The sequence below is a fragment of the Odontesthes bonariensis genome, chromosome 10, assembly GCF_027942865.1.
Source record: "Odontesthes bonariensis isolate fOdoBon6 chromosome 10, fOdoBon6.hap1, whole genome shotgun sequence".
Taxonomy (NCBI): Eukaryota; Metazoa; Chordata; class Actinopteri; order Atheriniformes; family Atherinopsidae; genus Odontesthes; species Odontesthes bonariensis.
Genome location: NC_134515.1, coordinates 8,325,021 through 8,350,972, shown reverse-complemented (window position 1 = coordinate 8,350,972; position 25,952 = coordinate 8,325,021). Strand labels below are relative to the sequence as shown.

At 42.1% G+C, this 25,952-nt stretch overlaps 1 protein-coding gene across 1 annotated transcript in view; it reads left to right on the top strand.

Moving 5' to 3' along the window:
* LOC142390575 (plexin-B1-like) overlaps positions 1 to 25,952 on the top strand; it is a 93,835-nt gene that overhangs the window by 41,327 nt on the left and 26,556 nt on the right. Inside the window, exons 2-16 of the mRNA XM_075476119.1 lie at positions 1,402 to 1,488; positions 3,381 to 4,251; positions 5,852 to 6,091; positions 7,292 to 7,474; positions 11,502 to 11,630; positions 16,264 to 16,364; positions 16,459 to 16,591; positions 16,704 to 16,860; positions 20,302 to 20,410; positions 20,541 to 20,649; positions 20,951 to 21,775; positions 23,332 to 23,430; positions 24,206 to 24,328; positions 24,620 to 24,713; positions 24,841 to 25,010. Coding sequence (XP_075332234.1) covers positions 3,391 to 4,251; positions 5,852 to 6,091; positions 7,292 to 7,474; positions 11,502 to 11,630; positions 16,264 to 16,364; positions 16,459 to 16,591; positions 16,704 to 16,860; positions 20,302 to 20,410; positions 20,541 to 20,649; positions 20,951 to 21,775; positions 23,332 to 23,430; positions 24,206 to 24,328; positions 24,620 to 24,713; positions 24,841 to 25,010 — 3,333 coding nt within the window. The 5' untranslated portion in view covers positions 1,402 to 1,488; positions 3,381 to 3,390. The remainder of the gene's footprint in view (positions 1 to 1,401; positions 1,489 to 3,380; positions 4,252 to 5,851; positions 6,092 to 7,291; positions 7,475 to 11,501; positions 11,631 to 16,263; positions 16,365 to 16,458; positions 16,592 to 16,703; positions 16,861 to 20,301; positions 20,411 to 20,540; positions 20,650 to 20,950; positions 21,776 to 23,331; positions 23,431 to 24,205; positions 24,329 to 24,619; positions 24,714 to 24,840; positions 25,011 to 25,952) is intronic.

The following is a 25,952-nucleotide window of genomic DNA, read 5'->3' as shown; positions in this document are numbered from 1 at the left end:
TTAGTATGCTAACTTTTGGGATTAAGGGTTGTACAAATGCTGCCTCTCGCTTCTAAAATGACATCTCCGTCTATTATTTTACTTAACATAACAAAAGAATAAACACAGCTGTCCACTGTTCAGACTAATCTTAAACGAAGATGACTAAAAAAGGAAGAGACTCTGTAAAGCGAAGTGCTATAGCTGGTTTACTTTATTAAATAGGCTTCTTTGGTTTTGTAACTCCACTCAGCTGGGTGGAGGTTCATGCATACCTCCAGCGTATGGATCTGTCTCTCTCTGTAAGGTCCATTCTAGCTGTTTTCCCGTCTCTGTAAACCATTTTTTAGCCAAAACTAAATCAAAACTAACCAGGTCAAATGGTTTCTTTGGAAGATGGTGCTTCGGGCGCAGCAAGCAGCCCGGTGTAACGGGATGTCCGGCCCAAATCTAACTGGAATCACTCCAGCAGTTTGTTATTAAAAAAAAACATCTCAATAGACCTATCCGCCGTGATAACATGGCGACAAAGAACTTAGGAGCTCTATAAAACATGAGGCCCAAAGAATTTGTTTGTTTTGTATGTATATTTCATAAAGTCTCTTACTCTGCTGTCTCGGAGGTCTGTGTGAATCTTCAGGCTTGTTTAACAGACCGGATCGGCCGCTGATTCACCCTCTGATGGTGGGCGTGGACTTTATGTCTTATTACTCGTCTTATTTTGGTCATGAATAAGTAAAGCGGTGGCCTAAGACACGCTCAGCCACTCTCCAGACGCATGCACCTGCTCCTGGATGGCCCCCCGGTCATGGACCAACGCTCACACACTGGCACAGATTCCCTTTCTCCTCCCTTTCATCTTTGTTCTGATTGCAGCCGCGGGGGGTAGACAGTTAGGTGAGACGCCACTGCATCGCAAATGTCTTCGCAATTTATTTGCGCTTCCTTTTAATGCTCAATTTCTTTCCTCGATCGCACTCTTATTCTAACGTGGACTTCTTTTCACGGTCATTATCCGGGGTGTCGGGGTGTAAATTAAATAATGCTGTTCCCGTTTAAAGCTACTCCGCAGATAGTGCTGCACATGAGTTACTTATTTGTTTCTCAGTGAAAGGTCTTAGGAACCTGTTCAATAATTAAAGAGGGTTTTCTCTAATGCAAAGGCTCTCAGTGTCTACAAACCACTCTACACAGGTGTTGAGTGATGGCTTTGGAAATGGGAAATTAGAGTTGTTGTTTTGAGTGCTACAGCTGTAAAAGATACTGCGGTCGCTGGTGAAGCTGTAAACACTCCGAGTTATCAGATAAAAGGTGTTATTAAGCCATTTGGTAACCGAGCCTCCTTAAATCTTGCTTCTTTTTGTCGCTGATCCATCACACACTCTCTGTGGGTTAATAATTCTCCATTTCTGTCATTCACAGATGGAGAGCGAACGACTGGGATATGATTCCAGGTGATGCAGCAAAGGAAGTCCTTCCAAACACAGAAGTCTAACCCTAACATAAATGGTGAGATTCTTTTCTCAGAAATCCTCTTTATGCTGCCTAAAGTATTCGTATAGTTTTTTTTCATTTTTATTTATAGATTTTATTAAAACTGCCAGCAATACTGTTGTTTTTTAATCTGTGCTTCTCAATTTCTTGGTCCTGTCTTTGCAACTTGGCAAACAATCTTGAAAAATGGGTTTGGGATATTTAATCTGATTTCTGTTCTCTTGATGTGACCCAAAGAGGAGTAAAAAGTGCTCCATTTGGGATAGATTTGGGTCATTAATGAGCATTTCTGCCCTCGGGATGGTCTAGATTTGTGTACTGACTCACACAGGGTCCTTATTAATAAATAAACATGAGATAAAAACTATTATTGTTGTCTAAATGCATGTTAGTCCAACCAACATTGAACAAAACTGAGCACCCAGATAATACTGTTGGGGTTAAAATAACTCTTTATATACTTATCTACCTCAAATGGGCCGAGACACTCTGAACACTTTCCAAAAATCCATCTTTTTTTTTTTTTGCGTAAACGGTAAAGCTCAAGTGTATATTAACAGAGCCAAGTTCCTGATAAAGCTGCTCCCATTCATTTATTTTTCTGTTTCTTTTGTGAGACGTCTAAACGCGTCAGAAAATGTGACTGAAAATGACAACACGTCGACTAGCTTAAACATTTCCAGACGGACGCTCTGCTCTAATAAAGCCCCGTCCTGTTACACGGCACAGTCGAGCTGTCACAGACTCAGCTGTGCATGTGACTGTGCTGGGTGTGAGCTACTTATTTGTTTTGAATCGTTTTTGGACTGTACAGGGGGCGGAGAGGAAAACTACTTGCCAAACGGATCAGATTACTGATGAGATTTGTGATCAAATTGTCTTCGATAGCTTATGAAAGACTAAAAATATATTTAAAGTCTGCATGAAATGTCTGAATGAGGGCCATATTCCTTCAGTATTTATGCATTTCCTCTTAAAATCGAAGCTCCTGAAAAGTAACCACCCTCTGAGCACCCAGTCTACTCTGATTGGTCACCTCCACTGGCCTGATCAGGCACCACCTACCATTCCATGTTGTTATCCTCAAATTCAAAATTCAAGAAAGGGTTTTTCATTGGAGATTAAATTTGTATACAAAGCATAGTGCAAGATGAGTCATCAACATTTTTTTATTGTTTTCCAGGATATTAAAACGCTAAAATACCACTAAGGGTACCTACATGCCTATATTTAGTCTTTGATGGATCACATACTGGTGTGTAGATAAAGTATTGTGATCATATGAAAACATTTAATGACTTCGAGGGGTTTTTGAACTGAAAAGTGCACAATTTTTTATCAGGAAAAGAGCTTCTTTGGAACAGATTCTGGCCACGTAATTTTCCAGATTAACTCTCCGCTGCACTGGAAAAAATGCCCCTCCAAAAATAAGTAAAAAAACAACAAATACAAGACGTTTTTGCTTGAAATAAGCAAAAAAATCTGCCAATGGAACAAGTGAAAATCGGCTTGTCAAGATATCTTGAAATAACATGTGATATTTAGGACTTTTGAGTTAAAAGTGATCTTGAAATTAACTTAAAAACCTCTTCAAATGAAAAAAAAAGCTTGTTTCCTATGAAATATAACTCAAAACCAGAAGTTTTCAAGACTTTTTCACTTAACAAGATATTCAAGATGTATTGTATTAAAACAAGTCCCTATATCTGGCTGAAATGGTTCTTGTTAGGCAGTTGTGTCTTTATATTAAGTGTAATGAGATACTCAATGAGACAAATATACTTGGTAAGATTTAGATTTTTTCCAGTGTGTCTAAATCTCTGAAATGTGCACTATGGTCAGATAATGGAACATATAAGCATCCTTTAAACCCGTTAAATGCTCTCAATGTGCTCCTGTCTCCTCAGAGTATTTGCGATGCTACATGGGAAGGCTTTGAACTCCTCCCTGGTCTTCCTCCTCATTCTCACCATCATTGCCGCAGCCCGAGGTCACTTTTACCCGCGGTTTTCACGCAATGACACTGAATTCCAGCACCTGGTGCTCCACCCGGACCCCTCTGTGGGGACGGTGTACGTGGGGGCCAGAGACTACCTTTTCCAACTCGATGGGTTAGATGGGCTCAGGCTGGATCAGGAGGAGACCAACGGTCCTGTGAGAGACAGCAAGGACTGCCTTCCTCCAGTCACAGAAGTCAACTGTCCTCAGGCCAGAAGCACCAGCAACCACAACAAACTGCTGCTGGTGGATCCGAAGGCGTCGGAGTTGATCACCTGCGGCAGCGTCCACCAGGGCACCTGCCAGAAACGAAGCCTTGGCTCCATCAAGAAGATTCTTTTCTCCACCGAGAGGCCCGTGGATACACAGTATGTTGCAGCCAACGACCCGTCGGTGTCCACCGTGGGGCTGGTGGTGGAGCTCCGTGGTGGCGAGAGGACGGTGATGTACGTGGGACGGGGCTACACCGCCAGCCACCCGCCCATCTCCACCCGCCACCTTTCGTCAGAACCCGTCTTTTCTTACGAGGAGACGGCTAAGCTGGCTGTAGCTGGACGTCTGTCAGAGTACGACCATCACTTTGTGACTGCATTCACGCGGCGCTCCTACGTCTACTTTTTGTTTTACCGACGCGACATCAAGGTGTCGAGGGAGTACCGGACGTATGCTGCCAGGGTGTGCCTGGAAGACACCTCCTACTATTCGTATGTGGAGGTTCCTCTGGTCTGCAAGTCACCGTCCGCTCCCTCCAGGACTTACAACCTGCTTCAGGCAGCTCAGGTACTCGGCTCCTAACAACCAAAGCAGGGACGAATAATGGAAAAAATTACTTGTACATTCCAGGTTTTTACTTGGTTTGCTGTATTATTCTCCTCATCTTTGAGTGTCTTTAATATTTTTAATAGGGCTGGGCGAGTTAACTCTTTATTAACTCATTAATTATTTAACGCCGACAAATATTTTATCGCGCATTATTTATTTTATTATTGTAAAAGTCTGTTGCTCGCAAGCTTTTATTTTGTAAAAGTCTGTTGCCGTCTGCTGTGGAACCGGAAAAGAAAGTAATCGGTGGATCCACAAAACATGGAGAAGGGTACGGAACTTTTACTCGGCCATTTTCATTTGAAAGTTCTTCCAGACGGCGGAGTCGACAGAACCAAAGTCATCTGTAAACACTGCCAAGTTGAATTGTCTTCTCAGCGTAGTAGTTCCAGTCTAAAATATCACTTAAAGGCAAAACACACAACTGATAGCAGCAAGTCATTCAAGGAAACAGACAGTGGAGCGAGGCTTCTACATAAAAGCTACAGAAAGATGCTGATGTTAAAAGTGTGTTTGCACAGCAAATGTTATGGCACTTTCATTCATATGGCAGCACATTTAAAATAAAACTAAATGCTAAAGGCTATACACTACTTTTGGATTCATTTTTGGATTTTGCGCATAAATGAATTAATCAGGGAAATCATGTGATTAATTAGATCAAAAAGTTTAATCGTTGCCCAGCCCTAATTTTTAATCATTGGTGGAAGTTTATCCAAACACTATGACTGTGTTCGAAACCGCATACTACATACTACATACTTGCAAACTGCATACTTCCATACTGCATACGGCATACTCATCGATCAGACAGTATGCAGACGTTTACCCACAATGCATTTCGCTCCTGCCCGAGCCGAAATCAGCCGGCCTGAAGCTGATTTCACTTAAGCTCTAAACTCTGTAAACTTTAGCAACATTTGAAACATTTTCACGAGAGAAAGTAGTCGTTTAGATCCCCAACGTGTTGAAAACCTGACAAAATACCGGCTATTTACAATTTTGTTCCGACGAATTCGGCGCTACTAAAGCTAGCCGCAGTGAGCAACGCACTTCCGGTTATTTTCACAAGATAAAATACCCGTTGCCTTTTATCATAGGGAAAGCCATTACGATACAATTGGTGCTTTTGTTTTGAAAACAGGAAGTGAACCTATCCTCGCTGTAGCTAGCTTGAAACTGCCGTTTTAACAGGAAATGACGATCGGTGACGTCACGTTACGTTGCATCTTGGATAATTTGAGTATGAGAAGTAACCTCATGATGCATACCCAACATTTAGGAGAATCTATAACTATATCTTGCAGACTGAAACTCGCATACTAACTCAAAAAGTTAGTATGAGTAGTAGGAGAAGTATGCGGTTTCAAACACAGCCTCTCACCTCATCAGTGTTTTAAGGTCGTTGCTTTGAGGGGGAGGAACGACTCAAAACCATGAATCAGTCTAAGTGAATCTCACATTTTGATTCTCGGATGTCACACTGATGTCACACTGATGTCACACTGATGTTTCACTGATGTTTCACTGAGTTTCTCTCACGCCTTTGTTGCATCAGGTGGGACAAGGTGCAGGCCTGCAGGGCGAGGATCTGCTGGGAGTCTTCTCCACCCTCGCCAGCTCAACAAACAGTCCCGTGGATTCCTCGGCTTTGTGCGTTTTCCATCTGGATGAGCTCGACAGACACATCGACTCCACCCGCGACCTCTGCTACACCCAAGATGGGCGGGTGGAGGGTAAAGGGGAGGTGGCCTACATAGAGTATGAGGTCAAGTCCAGCTGTGCCAACCTGCCCCTGGTGAGGATGCGGAAATATGGGAAAAATGCTTTTGGGGAGCGGACGTTAACCCGATGGTGAAGCTGGTTTTTCCTCTTATGAAAGAAAAGCAGATATTTTAGAGCCGTGCGTTCTGCATAGAGCTTCTCTGTGCTTGTTCTTAGCATATATATATATATATATATATATATATTTATATACAGGACTCACTGTAGATACATTAGAGCTATATATCATTAGGAATAATTTGGTGCCTGCACATCAAACATATCGACTCACTTGGCTTAAGTGTTCAGCGTAAGATAAAACAAATGGAATGCACAGCCAAATAACAAGGAATTACCAGACTGGTAAGATTAACCTGAATAATGGATGGATGGAAGTTTAGTAATGAGGACCCTTTTGAAAAGCTCCCGAGCTCCCAAATGCCCGAGGAGAAGCTTTGCCCAGCTGCAGCCATCCAGAGACCCCCTCTGCTGATCCGCAGCCGCTTCAGGTCCCGTCAGCCCGGAGAAACATTTAATGGGATCGTTAGGGATCAATAAAGAAAACTAACCCTGAATCATCTGTTCTGCTGCTTAATGAGCTCTGACAAGGAAGGATGGGAGCTCTTTTTGAAAGCCACTGACATAAGAGGAGAGGGTAACCGGGAGAGGAAGGGGGAGGAAAGAGAAACATGGGAATAGAAGACTGTAGCACGGAGAGTGACGGTGGGGGCACTGAAGGAACAGGGAAAGATTGATTAGATCACTATTCCCCCTTCAACCACGATAAGCCATCTTATTTTCATAGTAAACAAACTCTGAACAGGAAAAAGAGAAGTCCCACTCTCTTTTTTATTTTTATTTTTAACTTTTTTTTATGGCCAATTATGTGACGCCGCAGTTTGGAGACTTACAGGAAAGCAGGATTTTCAGTGGCTGCTTTGCACAAGCAAAAAAAAAAAAGAGCAAGTTAGTTGTTTACAAATGAGTTGCTCTAATCTATGGTGCAATCCTCTTAGGGTGAATTAAGCGGATTCAGTGGCTCTGAGGCAGTAAGAGGAATAAAACCTTGTTGGTTTGAAGCTTCGTGTGTTTTCGAGTTTAATCAAGAACACAGAAATAATCCTGGAAATTAAACGTATAAAATCATTAATAAATAAATGAATAAAAGCAGTAGAAGTTGTTTATGTCATGATGAACTATTTAAACACACTTTCCGTCCCGTCACATGTCGTAGAATACCCTGAAGGCGTACCCATGCGGCTCCGACCACACCCCGAGTCCGATGGCGAGCAAGGCCCCGCTGGAAGCTGAGGCCGTGTGGCGCACCTCAGCCGCCCTTCTCACCGCTGTGGCCGTCAGCGTCAGGGAGGGACACAGCATCGCCTTCCTGGGAGACTCCAAAGGGACTCTTCACAAGGTAGTCGGCTTCCTGAGAGCCTCCCCCAGCTTACACCTGGTGGAAAGCAGGGGAGAAAACCCTGACTCATCACTATTACCATGGAAACAATGAGTCCATTTAGCAATTTCTCATTAAGGGAGTGTTCCAGTCTAATCTTCCAGTAGGCTACCTAATTCTCAGTCCATATAACCTCACCCTCGCGGCTCTAACTGTCTGCTTGTCTGTGAGTCATTTCCCACCAAAGCAAACACACCTTGCACCACATAAAACATGGAAATTTAGTTTAAATCAAGTCTGTGCCAGTTCCCTGAAAGATTCCCATCATTCCGGCATTCACGGTGTTCCAAAATACACAGACCAGCATACCGCCGTGATCCCATGGTTAATGCTTTTGCTTTTTGTTCCGCCGGCTGTGATTGTTGGAGACCTTGTGCATTTTTTAACTTAATGATGTAAAGCCTTTTGGGGAGTTTATGAAAACTGGTGGACTCGTTTTCTTTCTCTTGCTGCTGAAACTGAAGCGGGTTGCTGCCTTTTGAGCAGTTTGCATCAGAGGACTGTAGAAGTAAATCTGCTGGGGGGGCGTGTCTGTGTTTGGAAAGGATTTGTTATGAGTATTTTCGTGTTTCAGTCTCACGTGAGAGGTCACTTTTTTCCATCCATGTTAAATTTAATCCTAAAATCTTTGTCACAAACTTGATTTTTTTTTTTTTTTTTGCACTTGTAATCGGTAGGATCGATTTATATGTGGCTCTGCTGATTTAAAGGAGCGGTTCACCAGTTCTGTAAGAACACTCATGTGCTTTATTTGCCTAGAGTTTGATGAGACGATCGATAGCACTCTCTTGCTCGTACATTAGCCGTAAACTCTGAGTTGGGACTTGTTCAGCTCAGCTGAGCATAAAGACTGGAAGCAGGAGCTGAGGAAAAAATACATCAACTAGCACTTTTTTTGTTTGTGTGATTCATTCTACAAAACAAAATTCCAAATGCTCTCGCTTACAGGGAGTAGCATGCCTGAATAATTCCTTTCATGCACAGACTTTCTGAGGCGATATATGTGCTCATCTTTGCTTGGATTTTGAAGCGAGCCGGGCTCGCTCAGCACATCACCTCCTGGCTCCAGCTGCATAGTAACACACAGATCAGACTGAGATTGAATTTTTCATCTAACTCTTGGCAAGATAGAAGAACACGTTTCCAAAAAGGGGGAAATATTCCTCCAAGATCATCAGAGACCTAAAAGGAATGTTTTAATCACTGCGTATCAGGCTGTTTCTTTAGATTTTAAGGTTTTGATTCATTACACCAGCAACTAAAGCGTGTTCCTCTGCTCAGGGACTATATTCAGTTTAAGCTCCAGACGCCACAATGCAAATCTTAAAGTGATATATTTCCTTATCTGTCGACCACACTTAAACTCTGTTGTAGCACTTTTTACATGAATTTTAATATATACATGGAACTTTTTAAGGTTAGTTTCAAGCCTTATCTTAACATCTGTGCTCCACATTTAAGCCATCTCGTGTTCCCCTCCCCGTCCATGCTAGCTGTGGAAAGATCCCAGTTTAATATGAACCCAGTGTAACAGAGTAGCCTGAGTTGGAGAAATATTCCAACCTTTGTGAAACAAATTGCCCACTGTGTCCTGCTTGCTATAAATCTAGTGTGTGTGAACAGGGGCTTTCAAAGATGGGGACTTGTTGGGCCTCTCCTCAAGTAAAATTAGGAATAAAGGCCCCTTTTGATTTAGCTCAGGCCCAAGATACTTATGGGATGCTCCAGATGTGTTAAGCTGTTGTTTTCAGTCACGTTTCGTCTACCTGGGCTTTTTAAATCTGTCTGTGGTTGTTTTGAGTCTGTTGGTTGTCATTTAGATCGTCTTAGTGGCTGTTTTACGTCTATTTAGAGTCTTCTGTCTTGTTTTTAGTTGTTTATGTCTGTTTTTGGCTATTTTGTCTCTTTATAGCCACCTTATATATCTAGTTTTGTTTGCTTTTGGGGTATCCTTGTGTGTCTTGTGGTTGTTTTATGTTTTTTTTTTTTGGAAAAACAGTTACATCTTCTTCAAAAATAACGTATCTATGAACTGATCTTCAACCATATCACACACATTTACACCTCTGCTTAAAGCTCTGCTTTAGAACTTTTTATACTACTGCATGAGTACGTCATACACTATCATCAGACTACTTACAGGTGTCCCAATGGAAAATATGAACCTAAATGAGACAAAGATAGTGTTTTTGATCAGTGGAATGACATTAGAAATTATAGATCCATCAGTCTGATGTAAATATAAATGTATTTTATTTATACAGCCCTTTACAAACAATCCTTACGGTGTACCAAAGTGCTTTACAGCAGGTAATACATAAAGAGAAGAATAAGTAAAAACAAATAAAAACAATAAAAGAACAGTGAAAGCAATAAAATGCAACAAAATCAAATAAGATAAAATAAGATAAAGGTGTCATCATACTACTGGGTATTAAAAGCCATCCTAAATAAGTAGGTTTTTAGCTTAGATTTGAAGAGGCCCAGGTCAGAAATAAAACGCAGCTGGACGGGGAGTTTATTCCAGAGCCTGGGGGCAGCGACAGAAAAGGCTCGCTCACCCCAGGGTTTGTATTCTGACCTGGACACTTCTAGAAAAAACTGATTTGTTGACCTCAGAGCTCTACCAGTTAAAATCTCAAATAAATATGATGGGGTGAGGCCGTTAAGAGCTTTAGAAACAAACATTAATCTTCATAACTCATGTTTATGGAAGTATATCAAGACAATGAGGTCCTCAGAAAAGTTCATTATTAGTAGCTCATGAGGCCGGGGGGGGGGGGGGGTTGCGAAACTATCTTAAAGAGCTTGGACTTCATTGTTAAAGTTCACTGGACGGAACACAGATCACACCAGGAGTGGAGGTGGGTAATGATCTGTGAGGTCACAAATTAACCCAGGTAACCTCAAAGCAACTAGAGGCCTCTCCCACATTGGCTAACGTGGATGTGCATGATTCCACGGGCAGGAAGGCGGTGAACAGCAGTGGTGTACACGGCAGGTTTGCTAGAAGAAAGCCTCTGCGTGGAAAAATGTTTGTCGATAGTTGATGCTGAAATAGAAATGCATCCACTCAGAATCGTGCTAGTGACTGCTGAAAGAAAAGATGGAGAGTTGAGCAGCTAGACGGCGACCCTTAGCACACACGTCGTCCTACTAAAGAACGGTTATAGAATGGCCATGACTAACTGTTTAGTTGTACATGTACACATATCTTTGCTACTCAAATAAAGCCGGTAACGTATGGCTTTCAAAACAAATTCAACATTTTTGTTTAGTTGAGCTTTTAGGGCTTTTAGAATGCCGTCCAAGACATTTTAAGAGGAAATTATCTTTAGTTTAACCCCTGCCCATGTCCCGGTCTGCTGTACCTAGAATAAACTGTGGATTTTTGTCCCCCCATCTCTTTTTATTAAATTACTTCAACTCAAAATCTCTTCACGGCCAGTTTGAACAACGCACTTCGTGGTCATGTATGAATGTGAGTGATGGGCTAGACATGCTAAATACTAAATATGACATGCACAGCAGTATTAATTTCCTAAAGAGTCGCTCGGCCTCACACAGCAACATCGCTTGCCATTATGCGTTGAGAGCATCCTCTTAATGGGACGACACATTCTCCATTCTGTCTACAGTGATCTCATTAACATGAGGTAACATGAGAGTTTGAAGGCCTTAAGCCAGAATCACTTAAGCCAGAGGTGTCTTCCTGTGCTTCATATTAGATTTGACTGCCTGGTAATCGCATTCATGGCCACTTCTGCTGCGATCCTGTGCAAGTGTGATTTGATTTGTGTTTGGGTTGTAAGCTAGAGAAGGTGGTCCTTTTGCATTATTTTCTGTTTTTGTCGGTGTTACATTTTAGTCCTGCAGTCTGAGGACTAAACCTCTTATAAAATGCCTTTCCATCCTGTTGTGGACGTCTAAATGTGCTAGCGATAGTTACTAAAATGGCTAAAGTAGCTTTTCTGGTGTTTTTGTTCAGGTATACCTCGGCCAAGATGGCGTTGTGGAGGTATACGCGAACACAACGATACATCCCAACTCCCCCATCAACAGTGACCTCTTACTGGATCAGCACGGATCACACATCTACATCATGACCAAAACTGCTGTAAGTCTACAATGAACGCAGTTATGTACTTTGGGATAGTTTTAGGTTTCATGTTTTAAAAAAAATACCCAACAGATGTATAAACAGACGCTGCTTTTCTTCACATTCAGCCACTCACCCAGATGTCTCCATACACGATACTGAACATGTCTCGCCATTAATCGTCAGACGATTTATTGTCAGAGTTTTTCAAGCTTTTGATACTTCCTCAAGCTGTGTCTCTCTTAAAGAGAATGAGAAGCAAAGGATATAAAAGCAAGCAGAGAGGCCAGCTGGCAGTCTAGGTCAGAAGTCACCAACCCCACTGAGATGGGCACAACAGTCAGCAGGAGGTGTCAGGTCAGACATAACAATGGTATTGATCTGAAAAAGTGCCCTCCATTGTATTGGCACACTCCCTACAGAGTGTGTGTGGGTAGCTATAGATGCTGATAAATTAATATGGGAAACTGCAAGTCTATACTTGTACTTATACGCCCTAAAGCGTTGAACGCCTTTTTGCTAGCTAGTTACATTAAGTTTATATGTTTAAAACAGATTAAGTATAATGAGTGTTGCAGCTAGCATTGAGCTGAAGTTCATGTCGATAAGCAAATTAAAACGAGATTTTTGGGGTAAAAAGGTATTGTACTATTTGGGAATGTAGCCAAAGCCAAACTGCCATGTGCATCTTGCAAACTGATAATTCACAAAGTAGAAATATTAAAGAAAAAAATGTGTAATATGTATTGTAGCACTCTGATAAAGAAAATTATCCTTTATTGCTATTGTAGGAGTTGTGGCTTTATAACGCCATCAAATCTGTTGTGTTATAAGCTAGCTAGATAGCATACGAGTTAGCATTGTGGCTAATTTGAAATATGCTAAACTAGCTAGCTAGCATCTTTATGATATCAGCTACGCGAGCAATTATTCTCACATAGTGAGTTAGGCAAGAAGTAAGAGAGGTGATGTGGAGGAAATATAATGAACCGTAATGAACCGTGTCATTAGCTTTAGCTCTGAGTAGCTAGCAACAGAGTAAAGATCTCTAGCTAGCAAGTTTTGGGAATGCTAATATTAGTTGGTCAACTCTGATCATGACATGTCGCCAGATTGCTTCGGGTCAGTTAACTTCCATTTAAGAAAAAAAAAAGTATAATAATAATAATAAACAGTTCTCTTGTAAGCTAATTATCCACTGACATTCATGCAAGAAGCTACCAATGATTTTAAGCAGCTTCATATATGATAGAATGAAATACTAATTTAGTCATTTGGGTAAATTGACCTTTTAAATAAAGGCCTGTGAGCACCACAACACAATAAAGACCGAAACAATTCTCTGACAGCTAACATCCTTAACCAGAGATGACAGTGAGTCGATGGAAAATATTAAATATTCCAAGGGGATTTCATTCCTTTGTCATTTACAGACGATTGTGGAACCAGACCATTAAATTAAAGTTAAATTACAGTGATGGTGACCTCAAAGGCAGCAAAGCTTTTTGCCTCATGATTCAAAATACAAAACTCTGATCCCACGTTGTAAAACCGTATCCCTCATACATGACCACGAATAGCATCAGCTCAGGATTTTATGCACATTTTCCGTGTTAAACACACTGTTTTGTGTGTTTGTTTTTTTACCTTATGAGTATGTTGGACAGATCTGACATCCATCCATGGTGTGGAAAAATGTTGGAATCAGTTACACAGAACTAATTCTTCAATAAATAATCTGCACTGCCAAAACTAGCAAGACGTCCAGTGTAATCATCGTTTTCCATTGACTGAGACTGAGCTGTCAGACGTGGCTTTTAAAGTATGTTTACATTTATAATGGGTGGGATTTCTGTAGGATGTCGTGACTCATTTTACCTTTGACATAAGTTTGTTTGACATGATAAGCTGAAGGACCCTAACGTTACCACCGTGCTGCTAATAATGTCAGAGAAGGAGAGCAGAAACATTCAGCTATAGTGGAAAACTAGGTGAAGTCGGGCAGTGATGCTAATGACGAAGAAGAAGAAGAAAATAGAAATAGAAAAATACTTTATTCATCCTCCAATGGGGGAAATTCAAATTTGTCAAGTAGCTCAAAAAATTAATATTTACAATGATTGTATATTAACAACAACAATAATAATACCAATTCTAATAAAAATACTACTACTAACTAATAATAATAATAATAATAATAATAATAATAAATGACTAAATAGGGCTCGGGCACACGCGTTGCATTCTGGGATATGGTCGCCATATTGGAGGCACAATCTCGTAAACAAACCCTGAGGCAAGACGGAGATCAAGGACCAAACAGTGAGAGAAAAGTGAGAGAAAAGCATGTTAAAATCGAAGAAAGGATGTGGGATATACCGGGATACATTACAGAAGGAAGCCAGAGATCGGTACATGCAGAAGATTGGCGTTATAAACGGACTGGACCCTTATGAAATACCGAGCAAGGAATGGACTGTCGACGAAGATTTACTGCCTAAGTTCACCCTTTCGGACATAATTGCGTATATAGTATGTGGTGTCAGTGCTTATACTTTGCAACAGTTTCAATTATAATGACACTTTACACTTTTGTCATGTTACTCTACTTGTAAATAAATAATGAAACACACACACTTGGCTGTATCTCAAAGCATATTTATTTCAGACTACTTCAACTTTGCACAACACTCCTGCTCATGGTGGTCAGAGTACAACATACAGACACAATCTTGTCAAAGAATGTTTTGTCTTCACCTTCGCATGGCAAAACTATGTTGATAGGTACTTTTGCTGAAAAAAAGGTGTATTGTTTCTGACAGTTCCAATCGCCCTTTCCATGTGAATTTGGAGATGGGCAATTTTCCACATTAAATTAAGATTAAGATCAGATTTATTGTCATGTATACATGCATACACACGAAATTTGTCCTCCGCTTTTAACCCATTGAGACATCCCTTGCTTCCAACTGACAGTGTCCTCTTGTGAAGGCGGGGATCTTTACCTCAGCACACAAAAGTCTGTAACTTACCAGAATGAAAATGCAGAGAACACACTCTCATCGACACCGGGATTGAGTGGAAAGTTATGCTTGGTCGTCTTACAGCAGCGATCCATGCTAGTCGACGACGCTTTGTTATCTCGGACACTTGGTCTCCGTGGGTGTGCCTCCAAGCAGGAAACCGTTAAAAAGATAAACCATTTACGATTTCCCCCCCATTCCTGTCACGGTTTACGCTATTGCACCCCACGACACAGCAACGTGCGACCATAGTGGCAAAGACAATAAGTAAAATAGATAAACCAACGAAGAAAGTTCCGAGACCAGGCGGGAGTACGTCTGCGCGCAGTGGAAAACAATGTAAACAAAGCAGTTCTGAGCCTCCAGTATGGCCGCCGCTCACGTAGTGACGTCACGTGCCCGAGCCCTATAGAATTTAAAAAAAAAATCAACCAACACTAACTAATAATAATAAATGACTAAATAGATTAGAAAAAAAAAATCAATCAATTTGAGAAGAACTCAAGAAGCTCCATCTGCACTCATTTAGAATGAACCGAGGCAAAATAAGAATAAAAATGTTCTGTGGCCAGATGGATCAAAATATGAAATTCATACCTTGTGGGGATCATCCGGCTTGTTATCGGCTCAAAAGCCTGCATCTCTGATGGTACGGGGGTACATTGGTGTCTATGAAACTGGGCACATGCAGATCAGGAAAGGCTTCACTACAGGTTTTAGAGCAACATAAATGATCATCCAGACGTCTTTTTTCAGGGAAGGTTTTGACTATTTCAGCAACACGATGCTAAACCACCAACTGCATCTGTTAAAAGAGCATTTTGATTTACCGTCAGGATTTGTTTCAGAAATAATCGGTTCTTATGAATAATCACTGCTCTACTCTGGGAGACGCACAGCTGGAAACGACGAGCACATTTTAATGTTTGTTCAAGCCCAGATTAAATCGATTATTTATTAACAACTCGCCAGAGATGGATCTGGCTGTGTGCCAACTTAAGCAAATAAACTGTGGACCTACTTTGTTTGTCCGAGGAGAAAAAGAGCCCGACGTTTAGACTTTGTCCATCAGAAGAAAGCATGTTTGACCCAGTTAAATCTGTTTTTCAGTGACGGATTACATTTGAAGTTTCCTCTTATTTGCTGTGAAATGAGTTTCAGCAACATTTTAAAGCCCGAGACAAATATTTCTCACATCAAAAGCACGAGGGTTTGCAAACAGGATTAAAGGTTTATTAATTATGGGCTTGAAAAACACTTAAGAAAAGAGGTACAGAGAACAAAGAGCTTCACATAAAAAGTGGGAGAGAGGCTTGAAACAATGACACGTTCTCCAGTAGTTGAGCAAAGATCAGTCGGCATGCTCGGTGTGTAAATCAAAATCACAACACTGTGGTTGCAAATCAAACAAAAATCCAAATGAAAAGGCCTCATCCTTCATCAGGGAGTCACATTTCTTTGATTTGTTCGCCACGCGGTCATTGACCAACACGCTGAGTCATCGTTTCTTTATTCTTATTCCTGGAGAATCAGATTTGAATACAGTTTGTTCCTCTTTACAGTCCTGTTTCTTTAAGAGTAGAACCCCTGGTTCTGTTGTCTTTGATTGTTAACATGGTCATTTTCAGGTGGAAAAGCGTCCCGTGGCAGAATGTGGAGACTACTTGGACTGTCAGTCCTGTCTGTCTGCCAGAGACCCGTACTGTGGCTGGTGTGTCCTGGAGGGACGGTGAGCTTATTTGACTTTTTCTTTACATCTTCACTGCCGTTTGTTGCCCGTTTCCTTCCCTTTCTGACGCGTAACGTTTCCATGGGGATTTCAGCTGTGGCCAGCGGTGGGAGTGCCAGCGAGGGTCTGTGCAGGGCCAGTGGTTGTGGAGTTTCAACCAGACACAGCAGTGCCTCGGTGTCCAGCACCTCAGCCTCTATAACATCAGCCGCGGGGAGAAAACCGACGTAATGCAGTGGGCAAAGGCAGGAAATTGTTTTATACTGTGCCAGCTACGACCGTCCATGACTCGTTTTTCTGTCTTCTTCCCTCTCTCTGGACGTTCCCACTCCCATCCAGATGGCATTATCAGTGGAAGGCCTCCCCGGTCTAAAACAAGGAGAGGCCTACTCCTGCTTCTTCCAGGACACAGAAACTCCTGCTTTGCTCACCACCACCGGTGTGATATGCTCCACCCCCGATGCCAGCAATTTGCCCCCCATTAGTCACGGAGACGGTGAGTTTTCGTCCCCATAAATGTACCAAATCCCTCATATTTTTTTAAAAACTTAACTTTAGGGGCGGTCGGTGGCGTAGTGGGTTAAGCAGCCGCCCCATGTACAGAGGCTACAGTCCTCGATGCAGCTGACCCCGGTTCGAGTCCCGCACCGGACGACCCTTTGCTGCATGTCTTCCCCCTCTCTCTGCCCCCTGCTTCCTGTCTCTCTCCAGGTGTCCTATCATTAAAGGCTTAAAAAGCCCCCCCAAAAAAAACTTAACTTTAATTGTTAAACTGTTGACTCTTGGGCAGAGGTGGGTAGAGCAGCCAAAAATTGTACTCAAGTAAAAGTAAAAAGTGGTCATCCAAATAATTACTTGAGTAATAAGAGTAAAAACGTGCTTGGTGAAAAAACTACTCAAGTACTGAGTAACGTCTGATTTATTTGTTAACACAAGCATTCAATCAGACAGACAAAAATACTAAATAATCATCTTTAAGCAAATTGGAGTTCATCCAAATTGATAAAATGAATGAATTAATTACAAAATAGCTTAAATTAAAATAATCCAGGTAAATTCAAGTACTTCAATGAAAAATAAGAGACAAAATGTAACCTAAACATATGTTAACATAAAAACATATGTAACCTAAAAAACAAACATTCGCCTATCTATGGAAAAAAAAAAAAAAAAAAAATTTAGGAAACTTAGCGCTACATGTTTCCTCAAGTTAGATGTTGAGTTTCTGCTGAAATGTGCGTTTGTTTTGGTTGACACAGAAGACACATAATGTAGCTGCTGTTTCTCACTCTTTGTAAGGTAAACATGCTTTCAGTATGAGGCCTCGTCTGTGTCTTCATTTCCGACCGTTGATTCTGACATTTTTCATCTGTTTCTTGGTTTGTTTGCTACGACTGCTAATGCTAAAGCTAACCCGTCCCGCCGCTGAGATTGAGTATGGTCACGTGACCAGACTGCACGGCTACGTCTGATTGGTGAAACACAGTCAGGTGGTAGAGCCTTTGGCGGAAGTCTCTCTCTCTGTCAGAATAAAACATTAAAATGAGGCGTACGCGGGGGGATAAAAATAATGAGGTGTAGAATACCAAAGAGGTAAGAAGAAAAGTAACCAGCTCATTGTAGCCTAATGTAGCGGAGTAAGAGGACAGTTTCTGCTGCACAAATCTACTCAAGTAAAAGTAAAAAGTATAGTGATTTAAAACTACTCCTAGAAGTATAATGTTTTCAAAAACATACTCAAGTAAATGTAACTCGTTACTACCCACCTCTGGTCTTGGGGCATTAGCGAATGTTTCTGTGCTTCTGTTGGATGGATATCGGGGGGCAAAACTTCCTGATAGCTGGTAGTTTGGATGTTATTTTTTTAGCCAGCGTGTCCCAGCTTTGAAAACATGAAAACAAAACACATTTAAATGTGACTGAAACGTTAAATTTCGTAAGGACGTCCAGTCTGATTACACCTGAACCTCACGGTCAATGTAAGGTGGTTAGCACATGTTAATCTAAGCTATCACTGCAGATGCATTACTGAAGCGGTTTGTAAACACCTCACAGAGGATTTACACACAGCAGTGTTTTTCTCCCATGAATAGAACAGCAGCAGCTCTCCAGTATCTCTGAATCACTTGGAGCTGTTCCCACAGGAGACGTGCAACACGAGTCACATGATCAGCTCAACCCTTAACGATAGCCACGCTGCGTTCAACGGGATGATGAAATCTTCTTGTATCACACTGATCTTCCAGCTCGAGTCGTCCCAGTTTTACTCCTGCAATGTTACACAAAGTGTAGAGAGGATGTTCTGATATGGACTTTTTAGAATTGATAAGAAGTTTTAACAAAAAAAAATTGCGCTTGTATTGGTGACAAACTGCTAAAATATGCCAACAGTCTAGTGAATAGGGATATTAGGACATAATGACTTTTAGAAGAATTAAGGTATGTTACAGCTAATCACTAGCCTGGGAATTCCCATGCTGCTTTGCGCGCGATTTCATTCACACTGCAAAGGCAGCCTGGAAACCACCGCCCTTATTTTTGCCTGAGTTTGGGAACCAATCACAGAACGGGGGGGGGCAGCAAGACGATGACGACGTCTATGCGCGACACCGAAGCTTGTAGAGTGTTAATCCAACATGACAGCGGACACAACGTTACCATTCGATGCAGCCTTAAGGCTGAGTTATACTTCTTTTAACTGCCCTTACGTCTTGCGTCTTGCGCGTATGTTAATGGCTCGAGACGTTTATACTTCATTTTGCTTTGTCGGCGGTTGCGTGTGCTGCGTGGCGATTCACCGCCAGGACAGTAGGTGGAGTAGAGGGTTTTTTCAATGACAAGCCTACTACGATGAAAGGAAATTCACCGCCAGGAGCTCTTTGGCAAGTCTCTCTTCCATAGATTCATGCTTCTTCTTCTTCTTGTAAATAGCCGGTATTTTGTCAGATTTTCAACACCTTGGGGGTTTAAACGACTACTTTCTCGCCTGACAATGTTTCAAATGTTGCTAAAGTTATATATTTACAGAGTTTAGCCTATAGCTTAAGGGAAATCAGCTTTTCAGGCCGGCTGATTTCGGCTCGGGCAGGAGTGAAGTGCACTGTGTGTAAACGCTCTGCATACTGTCAGATCGATCAAGTAGTAGGCGGTTTCGACCACAGCCAGTGGCTTGCGCTTGCGTCTTGCGTGAAGTTTAGAAAATTGAGGTGACACACGCAAGCACGCAAGGGGGGGCTTGCTACCGCGCAAGGGCTTGCGTTGCTGCTTGCGTCTTGCGTTGCGTCTTGCGTTACCGACTATAAACCAGGCTTTAGAAAGCATAGGCGTTCTATGTCTATGGTTTTAAGTAGCTTAGAACGCAAGTTTACTTTTATTTTACTTTTTTTTCTTCTTCTTCCTCGTCAAATTTCTGTCGCTCTACATTTGTCATCTGGTATAAGTGATACAATTGGCTATGAATCGCGCGCAAAGCAGCATGGGAAGAACCAGACGCCATTTAATAGACATTCGTAGCGCCCAATAAACGGCTCTAGGCATTCGTAAACCACGCCTCAAATACGGGAAAATGCACACCTAGTTCCCAGACCACCATCTCATCGAGATGTGGACGCGTCAGCCAGGCTAGTATGTTACAGCTAATCACTGAAATTTGCTTACTTAATACCAAGACACTGACAGTGGAAACGAGGCTAAAGTATAGAGAGGATGTTCTGATATAAACTTTTTAGAATTGATAAGAAGTTTGAACAAAAAAAAATCGCGCTTGTATCGGGGACAGAAACGTCTCGAGTGGGAACGGATCGGAGTCCAAAGACAAACCCTCCTGTGCTACAATCCAAACCAGTGCCTGAAGCTTCATCTGTTTACAGAGAATAGAGCTGAAGAAATTCAAACCACTGATGCCGACATTTAATTCCGACGTTTCCCTTTAATTCAGAGTTTGTGATGGTGACCCTGTCGCTGCGCTTCGTCAACGTGACCGTCGCCGAGACTGAATTCACCTTCTACAACTGCAGCTTGGTCCAGGAGCTCTCTGGACGCAGGCCGTGAGTACACGGCGCCGCACGTTTTTCAGCTCCTTACTCAGCAAGTGGAAATGCGTTGTGTATTAGCAGGCTGCGAGGCGTTTCGTCTAGGTGTTTCGTAACGCCAAGAATGTCCTGTGTGCTCTGCTAGGTGCCAAGGTTGTGTTAGCAGTCGCTGGGGGTGTAACTGGTGCATCCACCAGCACGTCTGCACACATGAACACACATGCAGCCAAGGAGTCACCATCTACAACCGCAACGTGAGTCACCCTGAGCTCTGAAAGTGAAGGCTTTGTCCTTTTATTGAGAAACATTAATAGCGTTAATGGGTAAACGCTGCTCACTTTGAAGCACCAGACATTTTCTCATGCACGTCTGTCATGTTTGGTTTAGTTTTACTTTGCTTTTTAGTTTTTAATTTACACCATAAATCATTTTTTTTTTATTTATTATTGTTTCCACATACCCTTTTTTGTTTTATCCTAATTTTGTCCTCCGCCTCCTTTGTTTCTTCTCCTTTTTTCCCCCCCGCTTGTTTACTCGTGCTCCTCCGTCATCAAGTTCAAACCGCCAACTCCCACCATCCCACCACCCACCAGAAAACCAACCCCATCACCTCCTCCCGTCCCGACTGCCCCAACAACAACAACAACAACAACCACCACCCCCCCTACAACAACAACAACCACCCCCCCTACAACAACAACAACAACCCCCCCTACAACAACACAACCACCACCCACAGAGACATCTGCTCCCACTACAGCAGCTGTCCCCTCACTCACCACCACTGTGATACCCCCCACTACCCCCTATGCTGAATCCACCACACCAGCAACCTTCTCCACAACTTCCCTGTTTGTCAGGATCTCCACCCAGGCCACCACCACACACACCAATGTCACCACAACAGAGGGGTCCCTCTCTGATCTGGAGGGGATGACCAAAGGAGCTGGTGCCACTACGAGTGACTCTTCAAAGGATGCCGATACCCTGTATATCACAGATGAACCTCCCCACACTACGTTTCCCAGCAGCACTAGTGGCCTTGCAGACTCTCTCCTGGGTGTTTTTGAACCATCTGGTGAAGCAGTGGGCTCTTTTTCTGAGATAAGCTCAACTACTTCCAGCGAAGCGGCCCCTTTAATCGACCGCTCTATCAGCGACGACGAGGAGGCCGTTCCTCTGACCACTTCTGAGGAGAATGTCTCACCTCCGTGGCTGACTGGGTGGGAGAGGCCAGAGGAAGAGATGGAGACGGACTCTGAAACGGGTCCATCTGTGGTCCATCCGTTCATCTTTACACAACCACCCGAGACAGTTATTGACCTCGACTCTGATTCTGCAGCAAACCCACAATCTGATTCTTCAGCCGAGTATTTTCTGGTGAGTGAAGAGGTGGTGCAGAAATGTGGCAACGAAACACTGCTACACATTTATTTTCATGTCCAGAGCAAGAAGGAAAGATTGATACCCACTTAAATTAGCACAGCTAATGTAAAATACTACCTTAATATAGCTTATTTAATTATGGATTAATTTAATTTAGCTTGTTTTAACTTATTTTTATATAACTTTAATTTATTTTATTTAATTATAGATTCATTTAATATAGCTTATTTGACCTTAATATAGCTTATTTAATTATGGATTAATTTAATTTAGCTTGTTTTAACTTATTTTTATATAACTTTAATGTATTTTATTTAATTATAGATTCATTTAATATAGCTTATTTGACCTTAATTGAGCTTATTTAATTATAGATGAATTTAATTTAGCTTATTTTACTTTAATATAGCTTATTTAACTATGGATTAATTTAATTTAGCTTGTTTTAACTTATTTTTATATAACTTTAATGTATTTTATTTAATTATAGATTCATTTAATATAGCTTATTTGACCTTAATTTAGCTTATTTAATTATAGATTCATTTAATTTAGCTTATTTTACTTTAATATAGCTTATTTAATTATGGATTCATTTAATTTAGCTTGTTGTAACTTATTTGACCTTATTTTAGCCTAGTTTAACTTTTCTTATCTAACTTTAATTTATTTAATTTAATTATAGATTCATTTAATTTAGCTTGTTTTAACTTGATTTAGCTTGGTTTTTTTATCAGATGAGAAAAGGGTGTCCATTCTCTCATTTAAATCCGTCCTAAATCATATTTCAAAAGTGTCAAACTCTTCCTTTACAGTAGAAAATACAGCGAGGATGAAAGCTTTAATGAAGGGTCGGTTATTCTGAATACTGCAAGCGCAGTTTTTCCTTTCAGGCTCTCCTGCCTACAAATCTGGCTGTGACTGAAACAAAATCAATGTAATCTCAATTGTTAAGATGCAGCTGAGTGATTTAAAGCATTAACCTGCCGGGTTTATTGACTCGTCCAGCCTCTGCATTTCATTTCTGGTCAACTTGTTTAGGGCAGCTGGTTAAGTAATGAGGTTTCACTAACTCAGCGTTTCCTCCTACAAGCTAAAGGACCAATTACATTTCCACCTCTGATCATCTTTCAAGAAGAATTCCCCTCTTAGGTTTTTCTCACATTCATATCATTATCGGTTTTATGTGTTTTTTTCCACATGTTTTGTTTCTTTTTGTGGACCATCTTGTTTTTTTTTTGGGAATGTGTCTGCCCTGATGACTAATGTTTGGGTTTGGAAGATTCAGAAGAGCGATAAAACCCACACTGATTTTCATGCTTCACGCTAATCTCTCTCAGTTAAAGGAACAGTTCAGTGAATCTCTTGACGGTGCCCCTATGCGCTGTGTCGCCACAAAAATTTGTTTGTTAAATTTAAGGCTCAAGAATCCGAAACCTCCCGAGAGATCCTCGATAACGCCGGGCTTCATTTAGCAACCAAACAGAGGCCGGCCGTGTTTAAAGGCTGCACTGTTTTATGTTTGGGTGTGTCTCACAATGTCTCCACAGGAATGCCCGTGTGTGGAGAGAGTTCAGGATTCTTCTCTCCTGCCTGTCAATGTGGAGAGGAAGATCACGCTGGTGGGCCAACACCTGAACTTGTTTGAGGTAACGTAACGATCTGTGAGGAAGGCAACGTTTTAGCTTCTTTGAGAAGAGGAAACAAATCCAAGGCTGTGTTCGAAACCGCATACTTCTCCCACTACTCCTACTAACTTTTTGAGTTAGTAAGCGAGTTTGAGTAAGCGAGAAGTTCCCGGATGCATACTAGATTCGCCGAAATGTTGGGTATGCATCATGAGGTTACCACTCATACTCAAACTACCCAAGATGCAACGTAATGTGGCGTCGCCGATCGTCATTTCCTGTCTAAACGGCAGTTTCCAGCTAGCTACAACGAGGGTAGGTTCACTTCCTGTTTTCAAAACAAAAGCACCAATTGTATTGTAATGGCTTTCCCTATGATAAAAGGCAACGGGTATTTTATTTTGTGAAAATAACCGGAAGTGAGTTGCTCACTGCGGCTAGCTTTAGTAGCGCCGGATTCGTGGGAACAAAATTGTAAATAGCCGGTATTTTGTCAGGTTTTCAACACGTTGGGGATCTAAACGACTACTTTCTCACCTGAAAATGTTTCAAATGTTGCTAAAGTTTACAGAGTTTAGAGCTTAAGGGAAATCAGCTTCAGGCCGGCTGATTTCGGCTCGGGCAGGAGCGAAATGCATTGTGGGTAAACGCTCTGCATACTGTCTGATCGATGAGTATGCGGTTTCGAAAACAGCCCAAGTCTTTTTACGCGCCTTTTTTTTTTTTTTTTAAACGGTCAAAATATGCTTATTTTATGATGAATCTGTGTTGGATAACGTATGTGTTTGGCATTCAGGATGAACATTTGGACTACGAGTGCGTGCTGGACATTGAGAATCGGTCAGTGGTGGTGGAGGCCTTTGTGGAGCCGGACGCCACTCAGCCATCAGTCTACTTTATCACCTGTCAGCCACACCAGGTGACGAGAAGGAGGTTCAAGAAATGAACTCTCTCATAATTCCTCCTGTTTACTTATTATTCTAGTTTTAAAACCTACATTAACAAACTGGACTTTGACTTTTTAACAAGTTATCCTTATCAGTTCTGATCAACAAAAAGGATAATTTTCCAAACAAACCAGCGGCATACTGCATGAACTCAACCTGTTTGTTGTCCGTGCTCATAACCAAGTGGTTTAGTACATGTTTACGTGACACCGGCTCACACACATGCACTGATTATGTTGATTTCGCTGCTCTTCTTCTTGCAGTATGTGTATTCCCTGTTGAAGGAGGAATACCCCGCCACGATCAATGTGAGGAGGAAAAACAACTTCCTGATCGACAGCGCTGAGAACCTGAACGGTTTGTACTGCTGTCTGTGCGCAGCTTCGTGTTTCTGCCTGGTAGAAGTCGCAGTAAACGAGTGTGTGTCGTGTTTTGTTTCAGCATAAATACCGCTTTCTGCTCCTTTTCTCCCCTCTCGCCTCAGTGACTCTGTTCAACTGCTCGGTGGGTCGGTCCGACTGCAGCCGGTGCCGCACCGCCGACCAAAAGTACGGCTGCGTTTGGTGTGCCGGCGCTGCCGGCTCTCGCTGCGTGTACCAGGACTCGTGTTCGGATGAGGTCAAACACACCTGCCCCGCTCCGGTCATCCACTTTGTAAGATTTTTACCCTCTCATGAACACTTATTAATGTTGTCTTTGCTTGAGAGAGAGAGAAAGAAACGGCGTGGAACGGCAGTACTTTCTGGAGGCCAACTGTGGTGAAAATGGAAAAATAATAATTCTATGTTTTGGATCTGCTGTTATTTCTTTCTGGCTGCATGGATGTTGGTCATGTAAGTCGCTTTGGATAAAAGCATCTGCCCCGGGTCTATGGTCATCTCTACTGCATCTTACTCCTAATTGGACTCCCAGCCTGTGCTGTGAAGCCGCTGCAGATGGTCCAGAACGCGGCGGCGCGTCTGGTCTTCACTCAGCACACGTCACCCCTCTGTTCATTGAGCTCCTCTGGTTACCCTTAAGGCTGGTTTATGGTCGCCTACGGAGACGCTCTCCGTCGCTTGCGTGCGTCAGCCAAAATAGTTGTGATTGGTCGACTAACAACATAATTTCCGGAATCGCTTTTCCGGTTTAGCTCCTTCCTCTCAGAACAACAACATTTTTTAAAGAGTTTACTGTGTGACAGTCAACATTTGATCAAAATTATTTGCATTTCAATATCAACAAGCTCCAACTCCCAACAACAGTCTTTCTCTCTCGGTCGCCATCGTTCACTGTGAGGAGTGGAACTGAGCCAGAAGGTGAACAATCAACCACTTTCACGATAGACGTTGCGAGATTATGTCGTCTAACGTAGCGACGCCTACTGATCGGGAGGTGAACTGCCTTGCGTATCCGATATCCCGACGGAGAACTTCGAAAGGACGGAGAGCCTCTCCGTGACTACGGAGACGGATTGACGGATAGCGACGGAGAAGCATACTGAGGCCTTTAGCCGCCCGAAACAAATTCAAGTCACTGATGTTAGCCTACAGAGTCCTTCATGGAACGGCTCCAATCCACTCGAATGCTCTCGCAAAGGTTTATGGCACGACTCGG